The 25,614-nt window shown below is 44.9% G+C and overlaps 1 protein-coding gene across 3 annotated transcripts in view; it reads right to left on the bottom strand.

Annotated features, from left to right (window-relative positions):
* The window catches only part of NR3C2 (nuclear receptor subfamily 3 group C member 2), a 211,513-nt gene extending 204,736 nt beyond the window's left edge, over positions 1-6,777 (bottom strand). For 2 of the 3 annotated variants that reach the window (XM_086464584.1, XM_086464586.1), the window contains exon 1: positions 5,003-6,762. In XM_086464584.1, coding sequence (XP_086320710.1) covers positions 5,003-6,762 — 1,760 coding nt within the window. Of the gene's footprint in view, positions 1-5,002 lie in introns of all 3 variants that reach the window. The other variant, XM_086464585.1, reaches the window with a different exon arrangement.
* Positions 6,778-25,614: the final 18,837 nt, after the last annotated feature.

The following is a 25,614-nucleotide window of genomic DNA, read 5'->3' as shown; positions in this document are numbered from 1 at the left end:
ATACCTATTGACAACAGAGCTCTTGTGTCCCCAGATATGGAAGATCCACCCATTTACGGACCACAATTTTCCAGCAATGTGGACTTCTCACTGCCACAGCACAGGAGAAAATTGAGGTGTATAATTTTAAGGGGAAATGAGGCATCATTAGCAGTCACATTTTCAAAAGATATTTTGATTTTGACCTCCTCAATAAAAAGAGCAAAACAAAAAAAAAGAGCACCCTCAACAAAATAACAACAAAGCAAGCTGTAGAAAGTACAAGACTGTTAAATGCATGCTGGTATGGTGAGGAGAACATTTAGACCTCCTGGCCTGCCATGTGCATACAGACTCCTAACTTCTCTAGTGAGAAATAAAGACACACACATGTAGGGGTCAGAGCTATATCAAAATTACATCCAGAGCTGTTAAAAATTACACTAAATTATACAAGCACCCACAAAAAACGAGTATAACTTTTCAAATCGAAAAAAGAAAAGGTACAGATGTAAGGCTATGATCTACGGTACAAAAGAATCACGGGTGAAAAAAGTTTGCACAGCAAATCTGGGGGAAGCTAAAGGGGAAAACAGTCCTGCCAAGCATGGAGAATATTTTAACAGCATGGTCTTTTTCCTATAAAGTCCATCAGCAAACAGAGGTCAAGGCCATTCATAAATTCTAAAAATAATATTTACCAGACCTTTATCTCTCTGGAAGGTATAATTCTGATAAGTGACTATTCTAGATAATATTTAACATAAAAGTTTATTTGCAAAAATACTTGCAATAGCCTGAAATCAGATTTTAACCAGAATCACCCATTCAAGTCAGCGAAGGTCACAGGTGAATGAAGATCGTGTTGTTGGGTTGGTTTTTTTTTGTTTTGGGTTGGGCAGGGGTTTTTTTTGTGGCTGCTACAAGTAAGGTCTATGAAAAGAACACTGATCCATGTGAATGGCTCAGGAATAGATAGGTATAAGACATTCCTAAAATGTCATCGAAGTTTGATCAAAGATTTGACTATAAACCCCAAGAAGTCAATGACAGTCTTTCAAGTCCTTTTAACAGACATAAACTAGACTAATATACCATGAAACACTGTTTTGAATAGAAATCTCCTTGTCTGAATGACAACAATTGAAAAACATAATGATGGATAAACATGCAATTTATGTTAAAATAGTAAACATTTTTAATAATCACACATCAAACTTCATGAATTCATCCCACACTGGATTATACCAGTGGAACTGCCAGGAAGAAACTACAGTAGGAGCCTCAGCCCTTTGTTTTCCACCACAACTGCTGAGAAAAGTGAGTATGTATGTGTACATATATGACAATGTGGAAATTAGAGGGAAAAGGCACATTTGCAGAAGAAGCTTTAGGTAAGAGCTAATGCAGCAGAAAGGTCATCCTCCACAATTTTTACTGTTGTTTCAAGCAATCATGACATTTTCTTAGGCCATTCTGAAAACTGCATAATTGGCACATCACAAGGCTTAGGCTTGTACCCTGATTCAGATGAGCAATCATCTTAAAGTGAAATCTTATCTGGATCCTTAGTGTAGGTTTTCATCAATGACAACACACAATCACACATATCTTCTTTTTCAAGCTCACTTTGCTATTATTTAGTTTAGAAACCATTGCTTCTTAAAAATGTCATTCATGGAGGGGGGGATCTATACACACAGGCAGACAGGTATGATTCACCCTCCATTAAAAATTAACCATGTAAAAATCTTTCAAAGACAAAGACATGTTCTGCATGCATATTAGCAGAAGAAAAACATTTAAAAGGGAATAAGGGAACTTGGTTTTGCTTGAGAGTCTCTTGCTCCCCAAACACCAGAAGTTGCAATGTTATAAAGTTACCATCAACTAACTTAAAAAGAACCATAACTGTGGCATCTAATAAAAGTAACCGAAGAGGAAAAGGAGAAATGTTCTAGTTGACACTGCGTACTTGGCAAAGTCAATAAGGTAGCAAGGTATTTTAAATGCCTAAACTATGTTTATTAGACACTATTAGCAAGTAAACTAACTCAAGTAAGGTGATACTCTAACACGAAAAAAAAAATTTTTTTACAGTAATATTCTAAAGAGTTATTCTCAATTTGAAAAGTCTTCTTCATTCCTGGTCATCCACTCCTTTTTACCATGTAAGCTGCAAGTCAAAAGCAGTCCAAAAAGGGAACAATGAGGTTCAGAAAATAATGCTGCCAAAACAAGATATATTCAATGCTGGTCATCTATTGGCTTTAGAGAACCACGTAGCCTATTTTTTCCCTTCACCTTAATCTTTGCTTACGGTAATTTATATTGCAGGATAAGCATACCTAAAAAAAGATGAAAACTTATAATAACAGCAACTTTAAAATATTGCAGACTTTGAAGGGTTAATCACATGTTGTAGAAGTCTGCAAAATGTATGATGCCCGATACAGTTGACACATCAGGAAAAAACCTGACTGGAAGTCACAAGGATCTGGTTTGGATGTAGAGCACAGAGGTGCGATGCTGCTGTTCTGACGACATAAAGGAAGAAAGACTTTGCAATCCCCATACCATGCTGACATGGGACAGCTGAAACCCACCTTGGGCCTGACATGGTTTTAAACTATGCATTTTTTATTACAACACTTTGGAGCATGAACAAACTTGCGCATGATTTCCTCTTTTCCAGCTGGAACACGACACAGAAATGAAGAGAAAAGTAAAGATCAATTCAAGGCTCATTAGCAAGATGTGTGACATACTATGTTGAGTCTTGATAACTTGTCTCATCAGCAGACAAATATCGGAGCAGGCACCTACACATTCTAATCTGTACTGCCAAAATGACCTCAACATGAATTTCCCTTGAAATTTGTAAGGGCTTTGCACAGGTCCCCAGCTGCAACTGTCAGTTTACAGCCACTGTGAAGCAGACTAAGAGCAACATTTAGTTAAATAATGGGGCTGAGTTAAGAGATTTGAAATGATGACACACATCCTAATCTGGACTACGGATCAGGATGCCTGAAGTGTCGCACCCCTGCAGATCTCCATCACCTGAACATAATCCCACACATGCAGTAATAGCTCTGAGTGTGAAAAATTTCAGGGTTTCCATCCTGCAAAGTAATAGCTACATACACCTGCATATCTTACTGAGATACCAGCTTAGAGAACAAAGACAGAAAAGTGTATCAAGTCTATGTCATCATCAAGCCTGATGACATAGATTATCCATTTAATGGTCTAGAGGTAAACAGATGAGAAGAGCTACCACAGACTAATGTCAGATCAGAAGACTCCTTCAAAAGCCTTATGAGAAACTGTCATTCAAAACACAATTATTGATGACAATCATGCTCCTACCAGCTTTTCCCTGTTTGTTGTGCCTGTCCTTGCAATGGATGACAACCTTGACTCAGTGCAAGCAGCACTTCCTCACGCAAGAGTTCTCACAGCTGGCAGGAGCTACTTGCCCAAGTAACAGTGCTCAACCACACAGGCAGTAAAATACCGGGTCTTTATTTTCAGACATCCCATCAGTTTTCTGGTGAACTTTTCTCACGATATAAATAATGCAATTTATGAAAATTTCATCAGGTAAAATAACTAGAAAACAGTAACTTCATCTTCCTTTATCCAGGAAAGCACATTTAAGCCAAGCCTGGATGCTGACAAATATCCAGCTACATGCAAACTTCAGCATGAAGTAGGATACAGCCCTTTCAAGTTGAGAAGGATATAGTGCATTCTTTAGAGACCATATTTGCAACGGCCAAAGAAAAGGTGAAATGCCTTGTAAAATGATAAGGAGATTGTAGACGTATTGAACAGATCTGAGAATAAAATGGTAATACTTAAAGTCTTTTTTTCCTGCCAGGTAGATAGGCTGCTTTCCCTCATCAAAAGCACTGTTATTTTAGGTATTGTGCTTTTCACTGCAATGTTGTTTTTTTCAGAAATATTTAGCATCATACAAATACGGAAAACACTACGCATCCTCTTCACCCCACTCCAAGAATAAGGCAGACGTTTCATTCACTGAGGGCAGTTGCATATCTCTTGATGAGAAAAAAAGACTTGAGAAAGGTAAATGCAAATTCTCCTACTGGCTGTTTTGTTGAGCTTTAGCACAAACCTTTGCTGAGCCTGTTTGACACATGAAGAGGCTGTGTAACTACTTTAACTCAGTCATGCTGTCAGATGTGCTACACAACTTGTAATATTGGCTATGAAACTAGATAGTTTATGAAAGTAAGCGTCCATTATGAGATACATGAACACCTGTTTGCTGAAGAAGTATGTGCTTCCACCAATCAGCCAAGAAAGACAAATTCAAACAACACTTGCATATTTCTCTTCCACCAAAAGTGAGGAGATCAGTTTATCCATTTATCCTTTCAAATGCGTCAAGTTTTAACAGCCCTCCTCCTTCTGGAGGCAATTTTCTATATATACAAACCAAATGTTCCTACAGTTAAAATACAGAAATAATACGTTGCCACAGGCTTGTAAGGTTTAGTTTTCAAACTTAACCAGTTAAAGTCCGGTGCAAACTTATACCCATGCATCTTTACAAAAACGGGTTCCCGACAATATCGTTTTCTTATCCTCATCTCAACATTTCATCTGAGGTACAACACATTCAAGTACCAGCTAAGAAAGAATAACCATTATAGGACACAGGAGAGCAATTTTAGCAAGCTTTCATTATGGGAAAAACAACATTTATAGTAGCAAGAGCTCATAAACATACTAAAGCTACACATTCAAATCTAATAACAATAGAATATAATACGTTCTTTTTTAAATATTAAAGCCAGCACTTTGTTTTTATTAAAGGCAGAGTAAAATACAGCAAGAAACCAGCAAATCTAATTATAAGAATGGAAACGCAAGCAAAGAATTACACGTCAGCTTCAGAAATGCCACCCTGGTCCCCATTTTAATTCACATCTTGTTTGTTTAATGCAGGGGAAGAAGAAAAAAAAAAAAAAAAAGTAATTGGCCTGCTCACCTGGACACGTTTTCTGGAATGTACTCTAGAACTGGATACCCATCACTTCTTCTGGATGCCAACTCCGAATGCGACTTCCAGGTCTCCACTAGCGTGCTGACAGGAGGGAATGAGCTCAAGTGCTGAAACGCCTGCTCTCGAGCAACCGGCCGCGACAAAGATATGGTGCCTTGGGCACCGATCCTGTAGTGAAACGACTGTCCACCTGAATTTACACCCACAATGGCAGATGATGGTATACTGTTTTCTTGGTAATAGCTGCCATCGTCAGGCTCCTGCTTAATTCCCACACGTAGGCCTGGATTTGGAAAACCACTACCTTCACAACTTCCATCAAATGAAGAAACAGGTGGTCCTAAAATCCCAGAAAGAGAGTAATAGTCTTTGTCATCCATAAAAGAAAAATACGAGCCATCTGTAAATGGGAAAGGATTTACTGTTTGATTCCCTTTAAAAGGGGCACCAGAACAAGGATGCTTGGCTGACTCTTGCTTCACTGGTACTGAAAAGGGGGAATCAGAGTTTATTTTGCTGCTGTCACCAATGCACGCGCTGCCGAACGAACCATCTGGCTCGGGTTTTATGAACTGAACAAGGTTCATCTGACTATTGTTGGAGATGGCATTCTCCATTTCCTCCATCTTGGGAAACGTGAGTTCTTGAGCACCCTTGTCTTTTGTTTCTGGACTGGGAACAGCATCTTGGCTTCTGCTAGGTCCCGCCGGCGTGCCAGAAGCCGGGAATCCTAGGGAGTTGTTTACAGGGCTACAGATGGACGATCCCACAGTGCTAACCGCTGGACTAGAACGAGTGGACCTGTTATTGGCATTGGAAGGGCTGGCAATGGAGCTCCTCGAGTTCAGGTTCGCAGGACTGGACACAGACGACCGCATAGTGATATTATTGGGACTTGAGACGGGAGATTTCACGCTGCAATGACTGGGAGGACTAGAAATTGGTGATTTCATGCTACTTATAGGGCTAGAAAGCGGAGACCCGACATTGCTAACGTGCGCAGGACTGTGCAACATAGAACCCCGGTTTTCAATGTTTGGCGAGCGCGACAAAGGGGTTCCCTGGCCGATGGGGCTGTGCATGGCAAAGTTCCCAAAGTTAGCAGTAGTTGAGGACACAGAGTTAACTCCCGCAGGACTACACACTGAGGAAGCCATGTTCTGAGGGCTGCAGCCCGAAGGGCTTTTCTCTTGACACATGATAGGGCTTTTGACAATAGCATGCATGGCACCACCGTTCACAGCGCTCCCAGAGTCTGACATCAAAGACCTTAAGGGCCTGCTGGCACTGTGGAGGGGAGAAGAGCAATGGCCGTTCTCCTTGTAGAGCTTCACCAGCTGCTCCACATTCTGGTAGATCTTTCCCGGGCTCCCCTGGTTCTGCTGATCGTAGGGGTAATCGGCGTCTCGTATCGAATCCATATATAAACCCATGGATTCGGCCACCGTTGCCGACAGCTCCTTCGACTCCGTTTCGGTTTTGATGTCAGAGGGCAAAAGACCAGGCTGACTGCTGTCTTGCTGCAGGCAGGAGAGTAGCTCGGGTTTTTCTTTGTTGCTTCCTTGAGTGCTGCTGTTCGCAAAAGCGCCGGCAGCGCAGCTCACGTTTACAATCTCCATATAGTTACTGTCATCAGTCTGCTCTCCAGCACCTATAGAAGAATACTCCACAGATTGAGAAACTTGACCCCACCGTCTCTCCATATCTAAGCCTTCTGGGTAGCTGTGGTATCCTTTTGTCTCCATAACTAGCAAAGACATATACAAAAAAGTAAAATTAATAAGTGACAGGACAGCGTGACTTCCTAAGGAAATTTCCTAATTTCCTAAGGAAACAAGGCGTATCCGCTCACTCTGTCTATCCTCCTCTCTGTCTGCCTGCCAGTCCCATTTCCCTGCCTCATCCATCATCTCTCAACCATTTGTCCAATTTCAATCAAACCAAGGGAAAAGGTCTCATGGATATGACAGCCCTGTGGGTTCCAAGAGAAAAGCGCTCAGCAGCTAGAAAAGACCCAAATTATTGCTCCCTGCCCTGCCTCAAAATGAACGGCTTGGTAACATCAGCACAACAACCCCCCACCCTCACCGGCCACAGCCCCGTGGCTAGTGCCAGCAGCACTGTGGGCTGCCCCTCAGCCAGAGACCTGGGAGGAAAAAAGGGAAGGGAGTAGCAAGGATGGAGGGGAACCAGAGAGGTCCTGAAAAGAGGACACATTGTTGGCGGGCAGGACATAAACCCTGTGGAAATTGCTCATTGCAGCTCTGCTCCTCCAAGGACCTTCCACTGCCATGCTACAGGGACAGCAAAGCAAGGGAGGCTGGTGTGCTAAGAGGGTTTCTCTTCATCATCCAGCGTAACGCAGGATGCTTTAGAAGGAGACAGCAGTTGTGAGGGGCTGGGAGCTGACTTGCCCCTTCACAGCTATACAAACTGCTTGTACAGACACCTGAGGAGCCACAAAGGATGGGCTGAGTGGGGAGAGAAGTAGTGCAAAAGTTGAGTGGGAAACGTTTCTGCCACAGAGGAAGGGGATCAGATTAAGTGTGGATGCATCACTATTAAATGGATCCGTAATTCTGCAAACCTCCATGGCAGCCAGCAAGTGGAATACATAAAGAAAAGTAAACCTTATTCTAAAACAGATCCTAAAAAAACCCTCCCATCCTGCATGCCTTTCTCTGGAGGCGGGGAGCAAAATGCATGACCTAGCCGCTATTATTCTGAAATCACATATAAGTAACAGCATTTTTAATTTTTTTTTTTTTTTTTAAGGAACTGGCTCATAGAATCATTAGAACTGTAGAAACTCAAGTGCCAATAGTTACAATATCAATATTATGCAAATATCTTTTCCTTTCAGAACATATTCATTTCCCAGTATTTAATTTAGTGTTTAATCTTTTTACTTAACACTATTTTAAAATGCTATTCTAAGCAAAATTGTAAAAACAAAACAAAACAAAATTAAAATTAATGACTCAAATACTTCTTTGCCCTTAATCAGAACTGCGGCCCTATGCCTACATTCCCCTCAAGCAGAAATTTTATTAAACATCATCATGTGTATCAAATCACATTCCTATAGTCCAAAATTTTCTGACAGAAGTGCCTACTTTCACATAAAGTCACTCCCAGATAATCACGTACCCCTGATTTAAGTGCTGAGCAAGCCTAATTCCTAGAGAAATCAATTGGAGCTGTGAGTGACCAGCATTTCTGAAACCCAGGAAACTTAGTTATGGCTTAAAATTAGGATGGAAGTGAATTTCGACCCTCAGAACCACCAGCAGAACCACTGCGTAACAGGAAATCTCAGTTATAGGCCAAACATTACACTGGCACACAAGCTTTGCAGCGACCTCTCTCACAGCAGTGAATTTCAAACTTCATACATAATCAATCGGCAAGCATACTTTAAAACTTCAGCAAATAAGAATCTGGGTCACAGAAAGGAAAAAACCTAAATGAAAATGCCCTGGTCCCGCACTTCCAGGGAAAGAGGCACCGTCTGGCAAATATATCTGAGGGGATCAAAAAAACAGCCGAGAGATTACCTGTGGCCTGATACAAGCTCAGTTTAAAATGACAGCTATAAATTAGAAAGAATTCAGCAGCAAAGAGATTTTTTGGGAGTGCTGGTTTCTGTCACCTCCTAGCCCCTTGGTGGATACTGGAACCGAACAATCATCTCACAGGTTGCTTATAGCACAAGCGTTTCTTCTATTCCTCTAAGTAGAACTTATTACAACTTGACTAGCACGTTCAACCACTGTACCCACACTTCACCTACTGCCCAGACGTGCCTTTTTACTAACTTTCACTAAGTGAATTTGACTGTGGGCTTTTCGAAACATCCACAGATCACAACAGAAGCTGAGTCGTGTTACGTATCTGAACTGAGACTATCTACATCTGATGTTTTGCAGAAGGAAGCTTGTATTATGAGCACAGCAGTTTCTCCAGACCCCCTCTCAAGAAATACTCAGGCACTGTGAGTTACATATTTCACCCCCAAACATATCAACAAACACAGCCCTCTGCAGCATGAATCTCCGACTAATCAGGCATGAAACCAGTTTCGCAGCAACAGCCAAATAAAAAAGCAAATGGTACCTGGTATCCCTGCAACCAAAAGGTCACCTAGATACTGGAAAATCTGAAATAAAACCAGTTTCATAAAAACTAAGCCCATGGCTCAAGCGACCACCCATTTCTCGGCGTTTGTACACAAAATTTTCTTGGAAGTTTCACTGCCTGCGAGCCGCTTCGCTGCCATAAAACTGCCCAGGGGACCAGGGTTTCACCGCCAAAGACGGGCTGGGGATTCCCCCCGCTTTCTCCAGGGCAGGGGAGCGCGGCTGGCAGCCCGGACAGGGAGGCTGCCCCCGGCACCGCCACCCGCGGATCCCGAGCGGAGCCAGACGCGGACCCACGCGGCGGGGGGCTGGCCCCTCCGGCCTCGCACAACCACCACGCAGGCAGCGCGCACGCTTATTTCCCCATCTGCCCTACGCTATAGGGAGCATCACCGCAGCTCCGGGTCAAAAGGCACCGCTCTGCACCCCTAACCGCTCCGCCCGCCCTCCCGTCCGCTTTCCCGCAGGTACAGTCCGGATTGTCACGCGTAGGGGAACCAGCGGTGCGCGGGAGCTCCCTCCCTCCTCCCTCTCTCGCAGGCGTCCGCCCGGAGCGGGGGGGATCCTGAGAGCCCAAACCCGTTGTCGGCTGAGCCCCCCCCCCCGCCGCGCGGTCCCCCAAACGATGCAGAAAAGCGCTTTATTCCCGCCGCTTCCCACCCCCCAGGGCGGAGAGGACCTGGGTTATCACCGTGACACCCCCCGCAGTGGAGGACCCCCCGTCCCCCGGCCGGTGACGAGCCCCTAAGTGCCCCCTCCCGCCCCGCCACACCCCGCCAGCCCCACCTCCCGGTGCGGGTCGGGGAGACGAACGGCGCCCCCCGCCCCGCCGCCACCCGCGTCGGCCCCGGCCCCGCGGTACCTGTTGCGGCGGGGCGCGTCCCCGAGCCCCCGTCGGCGCGGAGCGGAGGGCGGCGCGGAACGGAGGGGAGGGGAGGGCGGCGCGGAGCGGAGCGGCGGGGCGGGCGGCGCTCACCCCCTCCCCCGCCTGCCCGCCCGCCCGAGGCGCGCTGCGCCGCGTCGCGCCGCCCGGTGACACGGAGCGGCACCCGGGAGGGGACGGGAAAAGATGCCAAGTCCTTTAAAAACATGTCACATGCCCAGATAAAGTTCGAGTTTACGTCCCGCCCGCCGCCCGCCCTCATTGGCCAGAGGGACGCGGAGCGCCGCGCTGCTGGTGCCAGGACGCCGCCCCATTGGCTGGGGCGAGCCGTCAGTCACCCGCCGGGCGACATGACTGATACAAAGTTGCTGCGACACAGGCTGGAAAACGCATCTCCTTAAAGCCGCAGGGGCCGCCGCGGCCGCGCAGCCCCGCGCAGCCGCCGGGCGCCGGCCCCGCCGCGGAGCCAGGGGACCCACCCGCCGCCTTGCCCGCAGGCGCCCCCGGGGAGGGGTGGCGGGGCACCAGGCCGGGGCCCCCCGCGGGCAGGTGAGGTGCGCGGGGCGCGGCCGCCCCCGCCCGGTGCCCGCGCCGCGCCGGCGGCAGGGCCGGGCATCGCCTCTCCGCCGGCCCGGGATTTCCGCCTTTCAGCGGCGCATGAATATGCACGGCACCGATGCAGCGGTGATTTAACCGATAAATTTAAAAAAAAAAAAAAAAAAAAAGAGCGGAGCGGCGGCGGAGCGCGGGAGGGTTCAAGGACTCGTCCTCCGCTCTCCGCCGCGCTGGCTCCGCTCCGCGGCAGCCGCGCATCCTGCCGGGCGCCCCCGCCCGCTGCCTCCCCGCACCCAGGGGCAGCCAGAGGGGCCGCCGGGCCGGCCCCCGGCTCCGGGGTGCCGCCGCCCCCCCTCCCCCGGTGTGTATGTGTGTCCCCCGGCGCCCGCGTCCCGGCTGTAGGAATACCCTTTTCCCACGGAAGCAAAAAAAAAAAAAAAAAAAAAAAAAAAAAAGACGCCGAGCAAACTTTCAGGCGATGCGCTCCCAACTCGCTCCGTAAATAACGCCCCCAGCCCCCGGCGAGCGGCCGGCAGCCGCTGACGCACGCTCCCCAACGGCCCCGGTCCCCTCCGAGCCCCGCTCCCACCCTTGACCCGACCCCCAGGTGAGGCCCCGGCCCCGCAGGGTGACAGAGGTGTCCCTGGGAGCGGGCCCGGGGGGGGGTGGGGGGGTGGGCAGAGCCCGTCGGGGAGCGGCAGCGCCGTGCATCGCGCTGGGGCACCGCGCACCTTCGCCCGAAATAGCCCCCCTGCGCGCACGCACGCACACGACCGCACAGATCCGCGTATGCTCCGGGGAGCGGGGTTTGTATTCAGCAGTTACAGCGAAAGCGCAAACATCTCCAGGATTTTGGGTGTCACGTGCCCCTCTCATTTTCATATTCTGCCAAATATCGACCCGCACTCGCGGCCCCGGCGGGCACGGGCCGAGACGGCGGCGGCTCCCCGCGCCGGCGGTGCGACCCGCGGAGCAGCCGCCGTGCTTCCCCGCGGCGCTGGTGCTGCCGAGCAATGGACGTGTCCTTCCCGCGAAGTTTTCACTGATGGGGACGGGACTGGCCGTGACCTGGATATGCTGGCTGGTGTGGCGGACACCCGCCCGGTCCCCGCCGTCCGCCCCTCGGCCCCTCGCTGCCCTCCCCGCCGCTCCGCGCCCCGCGCAAGGGTCCGCGCTGCACTCACCTTTCCTACGACATGGTGGCGCGGCGGGAGGAGGCACGGCCCCCGGCTACTGCCAGCAAACCATCCGAAAGCCCGCACCGCCACCAAAAAATTTAAGAAAAAAAAAGTACACGGAGGAAACGCCGGGAGCGGGGCCGGGCAGCGGGCAAGGCGCTGCTGGCGGGAGGGGGCTGCGGCGGCGGCAGGCGGCGGCGGGGTGCCCGCGGCTCGGCGCGGCGCGGCTGGGCGGACAGCTCCCACCATGGACGCCTAGGTGGGTGGGTGTTCCCGCGGGTCACACCCTCACCCGCCGGCGGAGGGGAGCGGGGGGTGGATCCAGTACCGGCGAGGTTGGGGGGGATTAGGGGGGGATTGGGGGGGGGGGGGGGGGGGGGGGGGCGGGGGAGAGAGGGAGAGAGACACCCTCCGAAAAAAAAAAAAAAAAAACAACGAAAAAACCCCAACTTATGTCATTCCAGGTAAAACTCCCATCTGCGCCACCAAGGAAGAGGAGGGAGGAGAGTGGCGAGGGTGTAAACTTTTTCCTCCCCTCCCTCCCGCGCCCCCCCCCGGTGCTGCACGGCCCCTCACAGCGCCCGGCGGCCGCGCCGCCCCCGCCGCCCCCTCCCGCGCCGCCCGCCCCGGCGGCTCCCGGCGGCGCGGCGCCGCGGGGTTTCTCACGCACGGAGCCCGCCGCCGCCGCCGCCGCGGTTCCTGGTTCGCGGAGCCGCCGGAGGAAGGGAAGGAGGGCGGGCGGCGGGGAGGCAGGGCGGGCGGCGGGGGAGGAGTGTCTCCCGGCGCCCTTCCCCAGGCGGAGCGTCTCTCCCGGCCCTGGTGGCAGCGGCGGCGGCGGAGCGCCCCCGCCCCCGCCCCCCCCCCCCCCCCCCCCCCGCGCTCTCCCAACGGCCCCGCTCGGCCTTCGTGGAGCGGGGCGCCTCTGGACGGGATTTTGGGAGGATGCTGCGCCCCCTCGCTGGCCCTGCGCCTTCCTTCGACCCCCTCCCCGCTCCTGTCAGGCTGGGGGAGCCGGGCCCCTTTCTGCCCCCCGGTGTCCCGGGTAATACCGCTGAGGGGGCGCGTCCCCGCGACGCTCGTGCGGCTGCGGTGGAGCGAACCCGTCCTGATTTCAGACATTAAAACAAAATTCGGCGCTAACATCGAGACTGGTTTTAAATTAGTATTTCACTTGTGGCTAAGATCTTTTAAAGCTGATTATTTTTAAGTTCGGGGCATTAAATGTCTCTTCATTTAAACATCTTAAGGAAAAAAAATAGGCATTAGAGGGAGGAAAAAGTTGACCCTGTTTTAATATCCTCAATGAAGTCTTCAAACATGTGAAGAGACTGCTCAGAGAGAGGGAATTTTACCTGTGCCAAAGCCTCTGTAGGATCGGGGCCTTGGAAAAGGCAAGTATTTTATCATAAGCTGTTGTTTACATCCGTCAAGTTTGTGGGTAACTTGATAAATGTTAAGCAGGGAAGCATAAAGTGCTGGTAAGGCCAGACTCGAAGATAACGGCACATTCAATAGTTTAATTTCACAATTAGTTTGCTATATTATTGGAAGCAAATCATATTTCACTGTGCCTACACTAGTGCTCTATTTTTAGCCATAATGTAGCTAAAAAGGAGGAACCTACTGAGATGTATTATAACATCGAATGTGAACAATGCTGTTCTCTCTCTTTTTGCTAATTTCATGTCATACATCTGGTTTGGAATATAGCTAATTGATTAATCAAGCAGAGCTACTGCGGATAGGTTGGAAGCTACAGTTCCAAGGCAGAGGAAAGTTCCACACAACTCTGCGAGGAACACGGCAAATCACAGTCATGCAAAAAGCACCCAAGCACGTTGGCTGGTCTATCAATAACTGCTGTACCGAGCACAGCTATTTTGTGTTAATTTGTCGTAATGGTGTATTGGGCTTTGGCTGATTGGTTGCACTTCTTTTGCTTACTCTTCCTGCCTTCCTGCCTTTTTTTTTTTTTTTTTTTGGCAGGGCAAAGGTGCAAATGAACAGGCATCTGAAATGCCTGGGGGTAGCCTCAGTCTTTGTGTGGCACCATCTCTTTTTTTTGTTGTTTATTTTAAGAACAAAATGGAGAGAGAAAATAAAAGTGAGGGAATATATCTATCTTCTGTCTTAATACCAAATGTCTGAATTCCCCCCCCCCATTCTATTACATACAGAGGTGGCTGCTGGAAGAATAAAGCACCTTTCCCAGTACGTGCAAGATGCTCACAGATTTTCCACAAATTCAGGAGAAGCCTCATTTAAATGTTTTCTGCTTGTGGTTCACAGGAGCACTTAGCTTTTTAGTGGTTGACACTATATCTATTTTTAGCAGCATTTTAACAGCTGTCACTAACAACTAAGATCTCATCTTGAACAGGGAAGGGAGATTATCTGTTTTATTTAAAAAAATCAAACTACATAATTGTCAGATTATAAAACGCAATTTGGATCTTTATCTGTGCAGAGAAAAGGCCATCTTTTCTCATTATGCCAATTCCATGAAAAAAAAAAAGGACCTACGGTGGGTTTGATAAAATAACAAATGGGCTTTGGAAGATTTGGAAGGAAGGCTTTTCAAAGGCATACAAATACATATAGAGAGAGCACATTTCAAATTCCGGTAAAAGTGGTCCCGTTACTGCCATCTGCAGCTATGTCACGATGGGGTAAACTGCAAAGAGTCAAGTCGTAGTTTTCCAAATAGGTCAAGAGGAGCAGCGCAGACACCTCTGATGAGCAATTCTCTTCCCTCGCATTAGATTTTATAAGAGGTTAACTCATGTCAGACACATGACACTGCAAGCAGCAGACAGACAAGTGTAAGCCACTCTGTAGCAGATGTCATCTCTGTTCCTAAAGATAGTGGTAAATTTGCTGTGGATAATGCATTACAAAACAAGATAATGCTGAAACTCGGTAAGTGTCAAATTTTACCTACTCCCATGCTCAGTAAAGCGAGCGAATTGGTATTAGGGGCTGCAGGAGCAGCAATGTAGTATAAAAGCAGGCTACTGTATTGACTGACTTAGAGGTCATGTGCCCTATTTTGAGAACTGAACCAAAGCGGATGAAGTTTTGAGTCAGTTCCAACTAAGGCAGCTGGGCATTTCCCACTTCTCTCCAGCTCCAGCCCAGGAAAGCAGGCAATCACATGGTCACATATATTATTCCTTTACCTGATATTATTCACCATAGATTCAATTTTTATGCCGTTTGGCTCATGTGGTGTTGATTATTTGAGATTTATAGCTGATCGAGAGGAGTTGCATTTTGGGAAGACACTGGAAAATCGTTGGGGATGACAGATGAGAGTTTACTTTCCCTATCCAACAGGTGTGAGTCTTCCAAGAGCAGAGTCCACAGTCTTCTCCGACTCACCAGTTCATTGTGTTAAAGCTAATTTCCTGAGACATGCTGAAAGTCTTTAAAATTCTTTACAAGCCCTGGGAAAGCATAAGTAAGCACATTTTCTATATGGTATGCTTATGTTCTTTAAGATACCAGTATTGTATCTGTTTAGTTTAATTTTGAACATTTTTTTTCCTAGTTACAGATAAACCTTTTAGCTCTGCAACAGATCATGTTCCCTTTTAACCTGGATTCTTTCTTTTCTGTTCTTTTTTTCTTCTTTTTTTAATGCTTCTTAATGGCCCATGTTATAACTGTGGTTGAACCACATCTAAGTATAGTACAACCACATTTCTAATGCACATTGGCATTAGCAACCACTTGCTTGTGTAAAGGGCCAGCGCATGCATTTGAAAACACAATTTCCAATATGTTTAAAATCACAATTTTTATTGACAATTAGCACCCATAGTTTCATCCTGTTCAAAATGACAACGTCTCACAAAGTGTTACTTGCTGTGAGTAATAAGTCTCATTGACAACGGTAGGGCATAGGGATAACGCATAGGCAGTACCTTGTATTTTTTGTAGCTTTAATGTTGCCATGTCTATTTGCATTGTTTATAGTTAGTGTCTCCCTTATTCACTACTTGCACTATTACTTGTAAGAAAATATAGTTTGTAAAAAAACCAGAGCATTTAAAAAATTGTCATCGCCAGAGAATGCAGACTTATCTAGATAGTAACGAATTCCAAACAATAAAAGGTAGTGGCAGCTAATTGTATCTTAATATTTATCTACTACCTACTGGCATTTTTACAGTATCAAATGGTAACTCATACCGTAATCTGATTAAAATTTTGTAGTAACCATAATAGTACTGCACCTATGCCAAAAATCCAGACATGGTGTTTAACAGCAGTAGAAATAAGAGAGCAAAGAATGCCCTCCAGCACTTAATAAACATATCAAATGCAAATTGGAGGAAATTATTTAATCACTCTATAGGCTGGTTAATTCTGATGATTATTCACAGTTCTAGTAGCAATACTTAGTGTGGAACAAGTTAGTACCGAAATTGTCGTGACACCAAGGTCATAAGTAGAATTTGAAACTTGCTGTATAGAGGAAATTACCTTCCTGACTGAATGAAGGTGCAGCTTTAAAGCTCCTACAGCAAAAGGAGAATTCTTATGTAATTTTCCAGATTCTTCTATAATCCTGAGATTACCTGCTCTCAGTTATTCAGCGAGAGACGGTTGGTATGATCACATTCATTTTGAGACTTGAAAGAACTTTGTTTTCTAAATGTTTAAAAATCTTCATTTCCTGGAAAAGAAAGATTTCAGATGGTCTCTCCCCAAAGTGTACAGTGAAGAAGAGACTGAAGAGAGCGATGCTATGAAGCTGAATGAAGAGACTGCTCAAGAAAAGTGTTAATTTAACATGTGCCAAGACAGAAAAGGAAAAAAATCTATTGATTTTGGTGGAAGTTGCACTGCTTTCCTAAATAAATGTAGTCTGTTGATTTTTTCATATGTTAAATACCGACTTCCTATGTAGGCTCTGGTCCAGCTCAAGGAGCTCATTCAATGTGCAGCCTGGGTCCAAGCTGGGCAGCTGATCTTGCGTGACATGGAGAGTTGGTCCTTGTCAGATGCATGTTGATTTACACAGATTTGGTTAAGAAAGGGATATAATTGCCGGAAGGAACCATAAGTTGCTGTTCTGAAAAAATGTCCTGGCTTTGAAGATGAAGGTCACACCGGAATTTGTCTGGCCTAGACTAAATATCTGGTAACCACAGGTCATACATTCCAAAATTTTCCCACTGTCCTCACTGATACTTGATCCCCAAGCCAGGAGTGACAGAAATTTTGACACATTGGATGGGTTTGTTCCTAATGGCCCCAAACACATGCAAATGAACAGAGTGACTCACAGGTGAGAGTAGATATTCTTACCAACCCAGTTACCTGGCTATGGTTGATTCTCTTTTGGTGTGAGCATAAGTGACAGTCGCTCAGTGTGATTTCTAAAAATGACGCTGCCAGTGTATCAGTGCTTGTGCAATCCTGGTGCCTGCAGCGTCCAAGTGCCACGCAGACACATTTCTTCCAAGCTCTGTAAAGAGAAGTATTATCACTGTTTTATAGACAGGGAGGTGAGGAACAAAGAGGTTGCAGGACTTATCTCAGGTCCCCTAAGAAGGCTATGACAAAGGTCAATACGTCCCAAATCCCAGCTCTCTGCCTTTCATCAGAAGACCAGATTTCCTTTTCAGCTGTTGCCTTCCCAAGATTGCTGCATGAGCATGAATGACGTATAGTTAAAACACATTTGGTTGTTGTCTGGGGAAGGAAAATGCGCTGTGGTCTATTTGAATGTATTCATTATTGAAAGGAATTTGGAAAACCCATATTGTCAGGGCTTTTTACCGTATGGATTAGCAGCAGCTGCTAAAGATTGACGTTACCTTGCCTGCTCCAGCCTGGTCAGAAGAGTCACATTCCATGAATGTGCAAGAATTTCTGGCATGAATTCTTGTACATGCACATTTACATTCTGGCTTCCGTGCATGCTGTTCATGCACTCACCACTTTGAACTCTGCTTTTCATGAGTAATTCTGACAACAAATTTCATTCCTTCATATATACGTGGAAAGCAGACACAAAAGGAACATGGCCAAATGAAAGTAATTTCAAATGTTTTTTCTTTATGTATTTATTTTGCATTCCATTCTTGGCTCTGGCTAGACAGTCACAGAGTAGAAATTATGTACCCCTCTCAGGATTTCTAAAGGAAGATCAGCCAGGACTCAAAGAAAATCTTGTTTGTTTAAGAGTCAAAGTTATTCCAGGGCAGGAATGATAGAGGGTTTAGCAAACAAGAATTTCTCCCAATGTGGTTCAGTTATGTTCTCTATGTGTGACAAAGTTGAGCGTATCAGAAATCTTTTGTGTTCAACAGCTGCACAGAAGACATGACTACTCCTAAATGTGAGGTGAGGTACTGAACTTTTTAGTCTGGTTCCTTTGATTCTGTTCTAGGGAAAAGAAACCTATCACTGCGATGCTAGTCCTGCAGATGAGCTTCATTTTGCAAGTCCTGAGTATTACTCTTTTCTGTAAGAGGAATGCATAAGAACAGTGAAAGGAAGCACAGGAATGTTTAAGGAACTAGAGATGCTGAGCTGGATTTGCAGTATTTATTCAATTTATATAATTGTACAATTATATAATTGTAACAATAGTGATTGAAACATGATTTACACTGTCAGGAGAGAAAGAATTCTTTTACTGGGAAACATAAACAAATGACTAAATAAACTGGGCAGTACACTCCATGTGTGCATTTTTATCTCAGAGCTCATACTGAAGCATGTCTAGTTCTAAGCAGGTGCTTCCTTGTGAACCCATTCTGGAGAGCAAATGAGTCCCAGGGACTGTCGCTCCTTGTTGATCGTCAGTGGGTGTAGATGCAGTAGATGTAAAGGTCTATGACTCACTGAGCTTGCTAAGGTGAAACCAGAAGAGAGTAGATAATTGCACTATTATAAAAAGAATTATCACAGTTTGATTACGGAAAAAAATCTTCTAATGGTGCCGTGACTCTTGGGAACTAAAATAGGGGATGGGACCAAAAGTGAGGAGTTTATGTCAAGGAATGGCAAAGTGTCCCCTTTAATTCATCCATTTTAATCAAGCATGCCAAAAAGACGATTTCTAGGACTGAAGGTATAATGGGTCAAAATGGCCCAAGGTACTTCCCCATGCCAGTTTTGATTAAAATATAAAAGAAGACTAGTCAAAGAGACAAATTGACACGGGCAAGAAATTTCCAAATCCAGAGATTACTGGAATACTTTATAAAAGAGATGATGCAATTTCCTGTCTTATGTATGAAAAAGATACTGAGTTCAAAATTGCCCCATCTAGTTTGATAACCTGTAAATTGAAGAGTGAGAGGGAGGGATTGCAGATAATCCAGATTGATAAGAGAACTTCAAATACTCAGGGTGGTATGAAGAAGGCATTTCCTTTTGGTGGGCATAACCCAGAAAACATGTACATAAAATGCAGAAAGTATTTGGGCAATTAAGAACTAAAAAGAACATGTGGTATAAATGAATGGGTATATATGACCTTTCTAAAGTACATGAAACTTGGCAGAATAGTTTTCATACCAGTAATGACATTATGACTACAATTTAGGCTGCAAAGGCAAAATGAAGAAGACAATGAATGTGGGCATGGAGGACAGCGATATCCCTTCATTAATGATGGTGTAGCACAGAGGGAGACTCGTCCATCCATCCCAGCTGTATTGAAGACTTGAAGCACACCAACAAAAGCCTGTCATTTTTTCTTTCGGTTTGGGTCTTCGTGGAGGTTTTGGTAGTGATGTCTACTAAGGTAATTAGCAATACTTGGGGAGGTACTACAGGTCTTTGGGAAATGAAAATGACCAATGAAATGGGGGTCTTGGAGCACTCCTTCAGCAGGGGAGAGACTGAACTGAAAGAAGGCCAGTGTCAGCATTGATATGAGGGGCTCAGCATCCTGGCTGGGAGGGAAGGGGATCTCCACAGTCTTGAGCTGGTACCTCTCCTTGTGAGACCCCTTTATGTGCAGTAGGCAGAGAGTCAGTGGTGAGCTAGAGCTCTAAGTACAGGGTGGATGAGATTTCTGCAGTGTGTGACCCAGGACCACTGCCCTAGGGAGACAGAGAATTGGGAATAGTAGTGGTCAAAATAGAATAGAAGTGAAACTGGAGAAAAGGGGCAGCAGGAATGTCCTTCATTTGAAGCATCCCTTTCATAATTTCCTGTTAGCTCAGCCTGGGTCCGGGGCTTCAGGGATATGGTTTGGTGGGAAAAAACTGTCAGGAGTTTTTGAGTGTCACCTAAGGAATTGTAACAGAGGGGCAATCATTCGCATACTCCCATACCGAAAGTTTATTTCCGTGGAGGTGGGAAAGGATTGGTGAAGATATATCAGTCCTCAGGTGGAAAGGTAACATTATATGGTTCATGTGAAGTGAGAAAGGTGCTTCCTATAAAGACCTTCACAGACAACATTTGAGGCTCTCCAACACTATGTCCCGGTGACCTTGGTAAGGAGTAAGACATGACACTCCAGTCTTGTTATGGACCAGTAGAGGGAGCAGTTCAAAGAAACCTTAGTTAGAGGTCAGAGATAGGAGAGTCTATCAAAACCAGAAAGATGGCTCTTCCTCGTCTTCCTTTGCTTCTGCTTCCCCAGCTCCCTGCATGTCTGTAACAGCTGAAAGGAAGAGGAAGGCTGCAGACTTACATGTCACAAATCTCATCCAAAGAGCATCTTTAAATGATAACATATGCCTTCAAGTGTGTTCAGTGGTTATTCCTTGTGTGACGCAGCAGTGGCCACATAATTTATGTCATTTCAGGGCTTGCTGGAATGTGATAATAAATGTGATTCTAGGTATTGCTGTGCATCCCTGCTTTTTTTCTTGTTGGATTTAAAATTAATAATATTCTGATATAACCCTAGTTTAGGCGAATGGATATCTTCTTTGCAAGGTCAATGGATTTTCCCTAATTGTCCCGCAGCTAATGCCTACAGATTGAAATGAGCACTGTTCAAAATGTTGCTCATCATAGCAAACGCTTGCTACAAACAAAAACATTGATAAAAGCTATCAAAGGCATGGCAGAAGTTACTGTAAAGCAACAATACACACTCACAGAGCAATGAAGTTTGTGCATTGATCCACGTGCCTCCTGTTTTCAAGGCAGCAGACACATCTGGAAACAAGAAGCTTCACTTTATTAGGATGATGAAAAAACAAAGGAACATTTTGGGAGTGTGATACTGAGCAGACTGATGGAGTTTCAGTTAGACTGGAAGTTTTAAGGTAAATCCCGCTGCTCTGGTGGAATTGGTTTTGGGATGCATTATGAGGACAGGCAGTGACCAGACAAATGGGTGACCCAGAGAATTAAGAGACACCACTTCTCTGGATTTTCCCCTCAATATCAGTGTAAGTCAGTTGGCACTGTCTCCTGTTAGCGTTCATCTCTGAGTGGCGTACGGACAGTGGTGTCATTGATACTCAGCTTTGATTTGGGTATAATGTATTTCAGGGTCTCTCACTCTTTACCTGTGGAGACCAACAAGTGGTTTACTGATCAGTAGCATGACTGTAAAGTCCTGTCAGCTAGAGTGGCCCAGCCAAAAGCTGTAGCTCCAGGAAAGGGGCTATGGTGGTTTTAGCCATTCCCCAAGTACCATGGGGTAAGATAGCATTTCTGGCATGACATGCAGTGATTTCGCTCACCCCTTCAGGTTGTCAGCGGCTCTGGACATTTTGTGGCAGACTGTCAGGATTTCCTGAGCAGTGCAGGGGATTTCTGGTTAGGAAATCTTTGAATGATGATGTGTTTGCATCTTCTTTAGAATGTCCCCTCACGTGAGCTTCTCAAGCCTGAGAGGCCACAACTCTTATGCTGTCTTAGTGCTTGGCAGGATTTCTTTGTGGTTTTCTGGCTTGTCTTTAACAATACGGTCAACTGCAATGGCGTGGCCCTTGGAAGCCATGTGCAAATACATATATTCTTTGTGCACATCTGGACTATAGCCACTATAAAAGCAAGTAAAACAAATTAGAGTACAGGCATTACAGAAATGCGTATCAATTTATTTTATGGGATACATTAACTCAGGAGGTACCGTACTTTTGGTCCCTCAGCTGGTTTCTAGAGACAGATTAACTGCCTCTGCACTGCTCTTTATCATGCAATGTGTACATGCAAAGTTTGTTACCTTTCTTGTAGAGATTCTGGTAAGAGCAAGAAGAGAAAAAAAATGGGGATGACTGCTGTTGTTTGCAGTGTAGAGAAGGGAATGTTTTTAAGCCAATGACTAACACAGATGGAATAGCTGACCTGGGGCTGGATAATGCACACTGTTTATAAAATATGCCCAAACTTCCTCACAAAAATCCAAAGAACTATACAGAAATCACTTGGATTTTCCTACAGCTCTAAATCTCGAAGCTGAGATAGGTGAATAGGAGCAATCAGTTGGTTTAGGAGGTAAATAATGACTTGTGAAGAGCTTCAGGCTGCAAGAAAGAGTAATGGCACAAAATTCAAATCCCAAGATCCTGTGTATATATATTGACTGAAAGATACGGACCCTAGCTTTTCTATTGGTTATGTGTCTGATCAGTAAGCGCACAACCACATGTGTATAACTAAGCAGAAGGTAAACATGCAGATGTAGCTGGATGCTTACTTTACTGTATATATGTATGAATTCATGATATGTTTATGTAATATCATGTAGAAATGCAACAGAACAAGTGGAGCTAAATGTGGGGACAGAAAATCAGATCCAGTGTATGTATTTTAGACAAACTTTTTTACTTTGGGTTCAGTATGTCATCAAGCGTGGTAGTGCTTTGGCATGCCATAGCATAGATTAGCCATAGGAAAAATAGTTATTTTTATTATTATCAGAGTTTTGCTTTTATGCTACTGACTTTAGCTTCTATTTTGTTGCACATCATTCCATGTTTGGTAAAGGCTTAGTACATCTGCATAAATATGATACTAAATACTATTTTTTAATACTTTGAGCAATACATTTCCTCAATGTACTGTCTTTAAAAGAAGCATTTGTTTCTGAGAGAGACAGTTTCAATAGCATGTGGCAGATTGTTTTAATAAAACAAGGTGAGATTGATATCATGAAAGCAGGATTAAATATCTTTAAGAAGATGCTCGCATCCTAACCCTTTATATGTGATTCTACATTTTAAAAGTGGAGAGATAAATAAATGAGAGCCACAGAATATGATTCCCTGATTCACTTGTGTTCAGGAAGGTAAAAATTGCTTTAAATATATATCATGAAGCTGCATTCTTCATAAGATAAGGTAGAAGAGATTATTCAGTGAGCCCAAGAAAGCAGTTTTTCTGAAGGAGTCAACCAAGAGGCTGCAGGTGATGCAGATTATACTTCTTGGAGATTAAAGTGAGCTTTTTGACATTTGAGAGACCCTATTAAAAGTTGGACTGTACTCACTGTACTCACTATCATCTGTGAACAATATTGATTGCTGAGCTGTTTACTTGCAAAAGGAATTCTTTCTAGTCAAATGATGCCATTTTAGGAAAGGGAATGACCTCTGCAGGAGGAGGGGGCGTACAATTATAAATCATACCAAATGTGATTGGAACTCTCCCACAGGCAAGAAAGAAAATCAAATTAAAGCAAATATTGCATTAAAGGAGTTTCAGTGGATGCCTTGGAGAGCTCTGATTTTCATGTAAATGCTCATTTAGACTGAGGTTTACTGCCTCCTCAGAATAATGGAGAAGAAAAGAAAAGCATATTTAATTGGAAAGGGAGGGAATGCCAAGGAAAAAGATGAATTGCAATTCACTTTCTAAATTTTTGCCTCCAGATCTAGTGGCTATGATAGCTCACTGTCTTAAATTGTGCAAAGGAAAACAGTAATTGAACTTTAGTCCATATAATTTGGGAAATCTTGCTTTTTTTCTTTATTATGTCTTTTAGATTATTGCAGCATTAGATAATTTCCACGTCAGGTCCTTTTGCATGTCCTTGTGGGAATTGCCTAGTGATTGACAACTTTGATATAGAAATTGTTGCAGCTAAACTGCTACAATTCATATGGAGAGAACTGCCAAATAATTTGACAGATGGATGCCAAGAAATGACGTATATGGATCTGGCAGACAAACTTTTTTAGAGGAACCATCCTTTGAGTTTTGCTACGTGGCTATGGAGAATATCGGGCACAGCTTGCTCTGTGAGCCTGCTTCTGGTGGGCTTCAAAGAGCTGATGGCACCCATGCTCTGCAAAAGCAGGGTGCTGGGACGGGCAATAGCTGCTGTCAGTAAATCCCAACAAAATGATCATCAGAAATCAGAAATCGGGGATTTTGTGGTCGTGGCACCAGCTCACAGGCAAATAGTTTTGTGCCTGAAAGAGCGTGAAATCGATGTAAAATGTTTCCTGAAATGAGATTCTTGATAAGAAACCCAAGAGTAAATGTGATCATTTTAACTGAGCTTAGGACGAACCTAAGAGTACTCAAACATATTGGACTTTTGCACCTTTTTTTTTCTTTTTTTTTTTGCATTTGCACACAAAAATACCCCGAAAGTTATAGTGTTAAGATTTAACCCCAGAGTAAGAATCAACACAATTATAAATGTCGTGGTATCATGTAGGCTATCAGGCAACCGAGGCAGCACATGTTCAAACCTAACTGAGTAAACATATTTTATTTGCATTCAAGCTAATGCCTCGAAACGGGAGTTAACCTCCCAGTGCTAAAATCACGCAGGTGCAAAGCCATTTCCCTAATCTGACAAATTGAGATGCCGACTGTGTAGCCTGAACTATTTCATTGTTAGACCTTGTTGCATTTGTCTATGTATATGGAGATTTAACGCAGTGGGGTACTGAAAATCTCATCAAGTTCAAGAATAAACCTTAAAAAGAGTTTTCATCATTAAATGTTTTCATACCCTATAATGTGCGAATTTACACGACTGTATTTTAAGGAGGCTTTAAGCAGGAGAAAGTGTCCTGATGCCTAAAGCAGACAGAGTGCTAATTAAGATACACAGAAGAAAAGTTAAACAAGTAACTTTAAGGAGGGAGGGAAGGAAGGATGCCATCCCATGCAGAAATATGTGACGCTTCAGCCACTGAGCCCAATCATTGGGGAGGAGGAATGCATAAACAGGAAGAGGCAGTAAAGTCATTTAATTGTGGGCTAGAGAAAAAAAACACCTCCCAGGAGGTTTATTCTGGACAGCTGGATGTCCATGCTTATGGGAGCAGGGAAGATGTCACTAAGAGTTCTCTGGGTCATGCCTGTCCTGGAGTAAGTTAGAGGCACCAGTCAGCTCGTGTGGCAAGATGATGTAGCACTGGGGGAAACTGAGCATATTCATCAATATTTTAATAGTATTTCCTGCCATTTTATACTTCTCATAACTTTAAAAATTATCCTTCTATCTTCACAAATCCCTTCATCTCAACCAGCCCATGATATATTTTTCTAGAATGTCCAGCTGAAGGCGTACTAGAAAGTCTGAAGCACAGGGAGGCTCAGCTGAACATTGCACTGTGGGAGCTTGTTCTTATTCTGGCTCTGCTGAAGAGTCCTATTAGGACATTGGGTAGTTGCTTAACCCAATTTTTTCACAGGTTATTCTTAATTTAGAGTTCCTTATTTAACGAACGCTTGACCATGGCTTCTGGTTTTCAGACATACAACCAGCTACATCTCTAATGAACTTTGAATGCTTGAAACGCTATGTAGTGGTAAATGCTCTGAGAAAAACAAATACATGAGTCAGAACAGACACCGAAAGGACCTACATCACCCCAGATTTTAGATTGCCATTTTGAAGTGTTGTTAACAGTATCACCTCAGTTCACAGCATGCTGTGAAAATGAA

This window comes from Leptosomus discolor, chromosome 4, assembly GCF_034619465.1.
Source record: "Leptosomus discolor isolate bLepDis1 chromosome 4, bLepDis1.hap2, whole genome shotgun sequence".
Classification (NCBI taxonomy): domain Eukaryota; kingdom Metazoa; phylum Chordata; class Aves; order Leptosomiformes; family Leptosomidae; genus Leptosomus; species Leptosomus discolor.
This window is presented reverse-complemented; position numbering and strand designations above follow the sequence as displayed.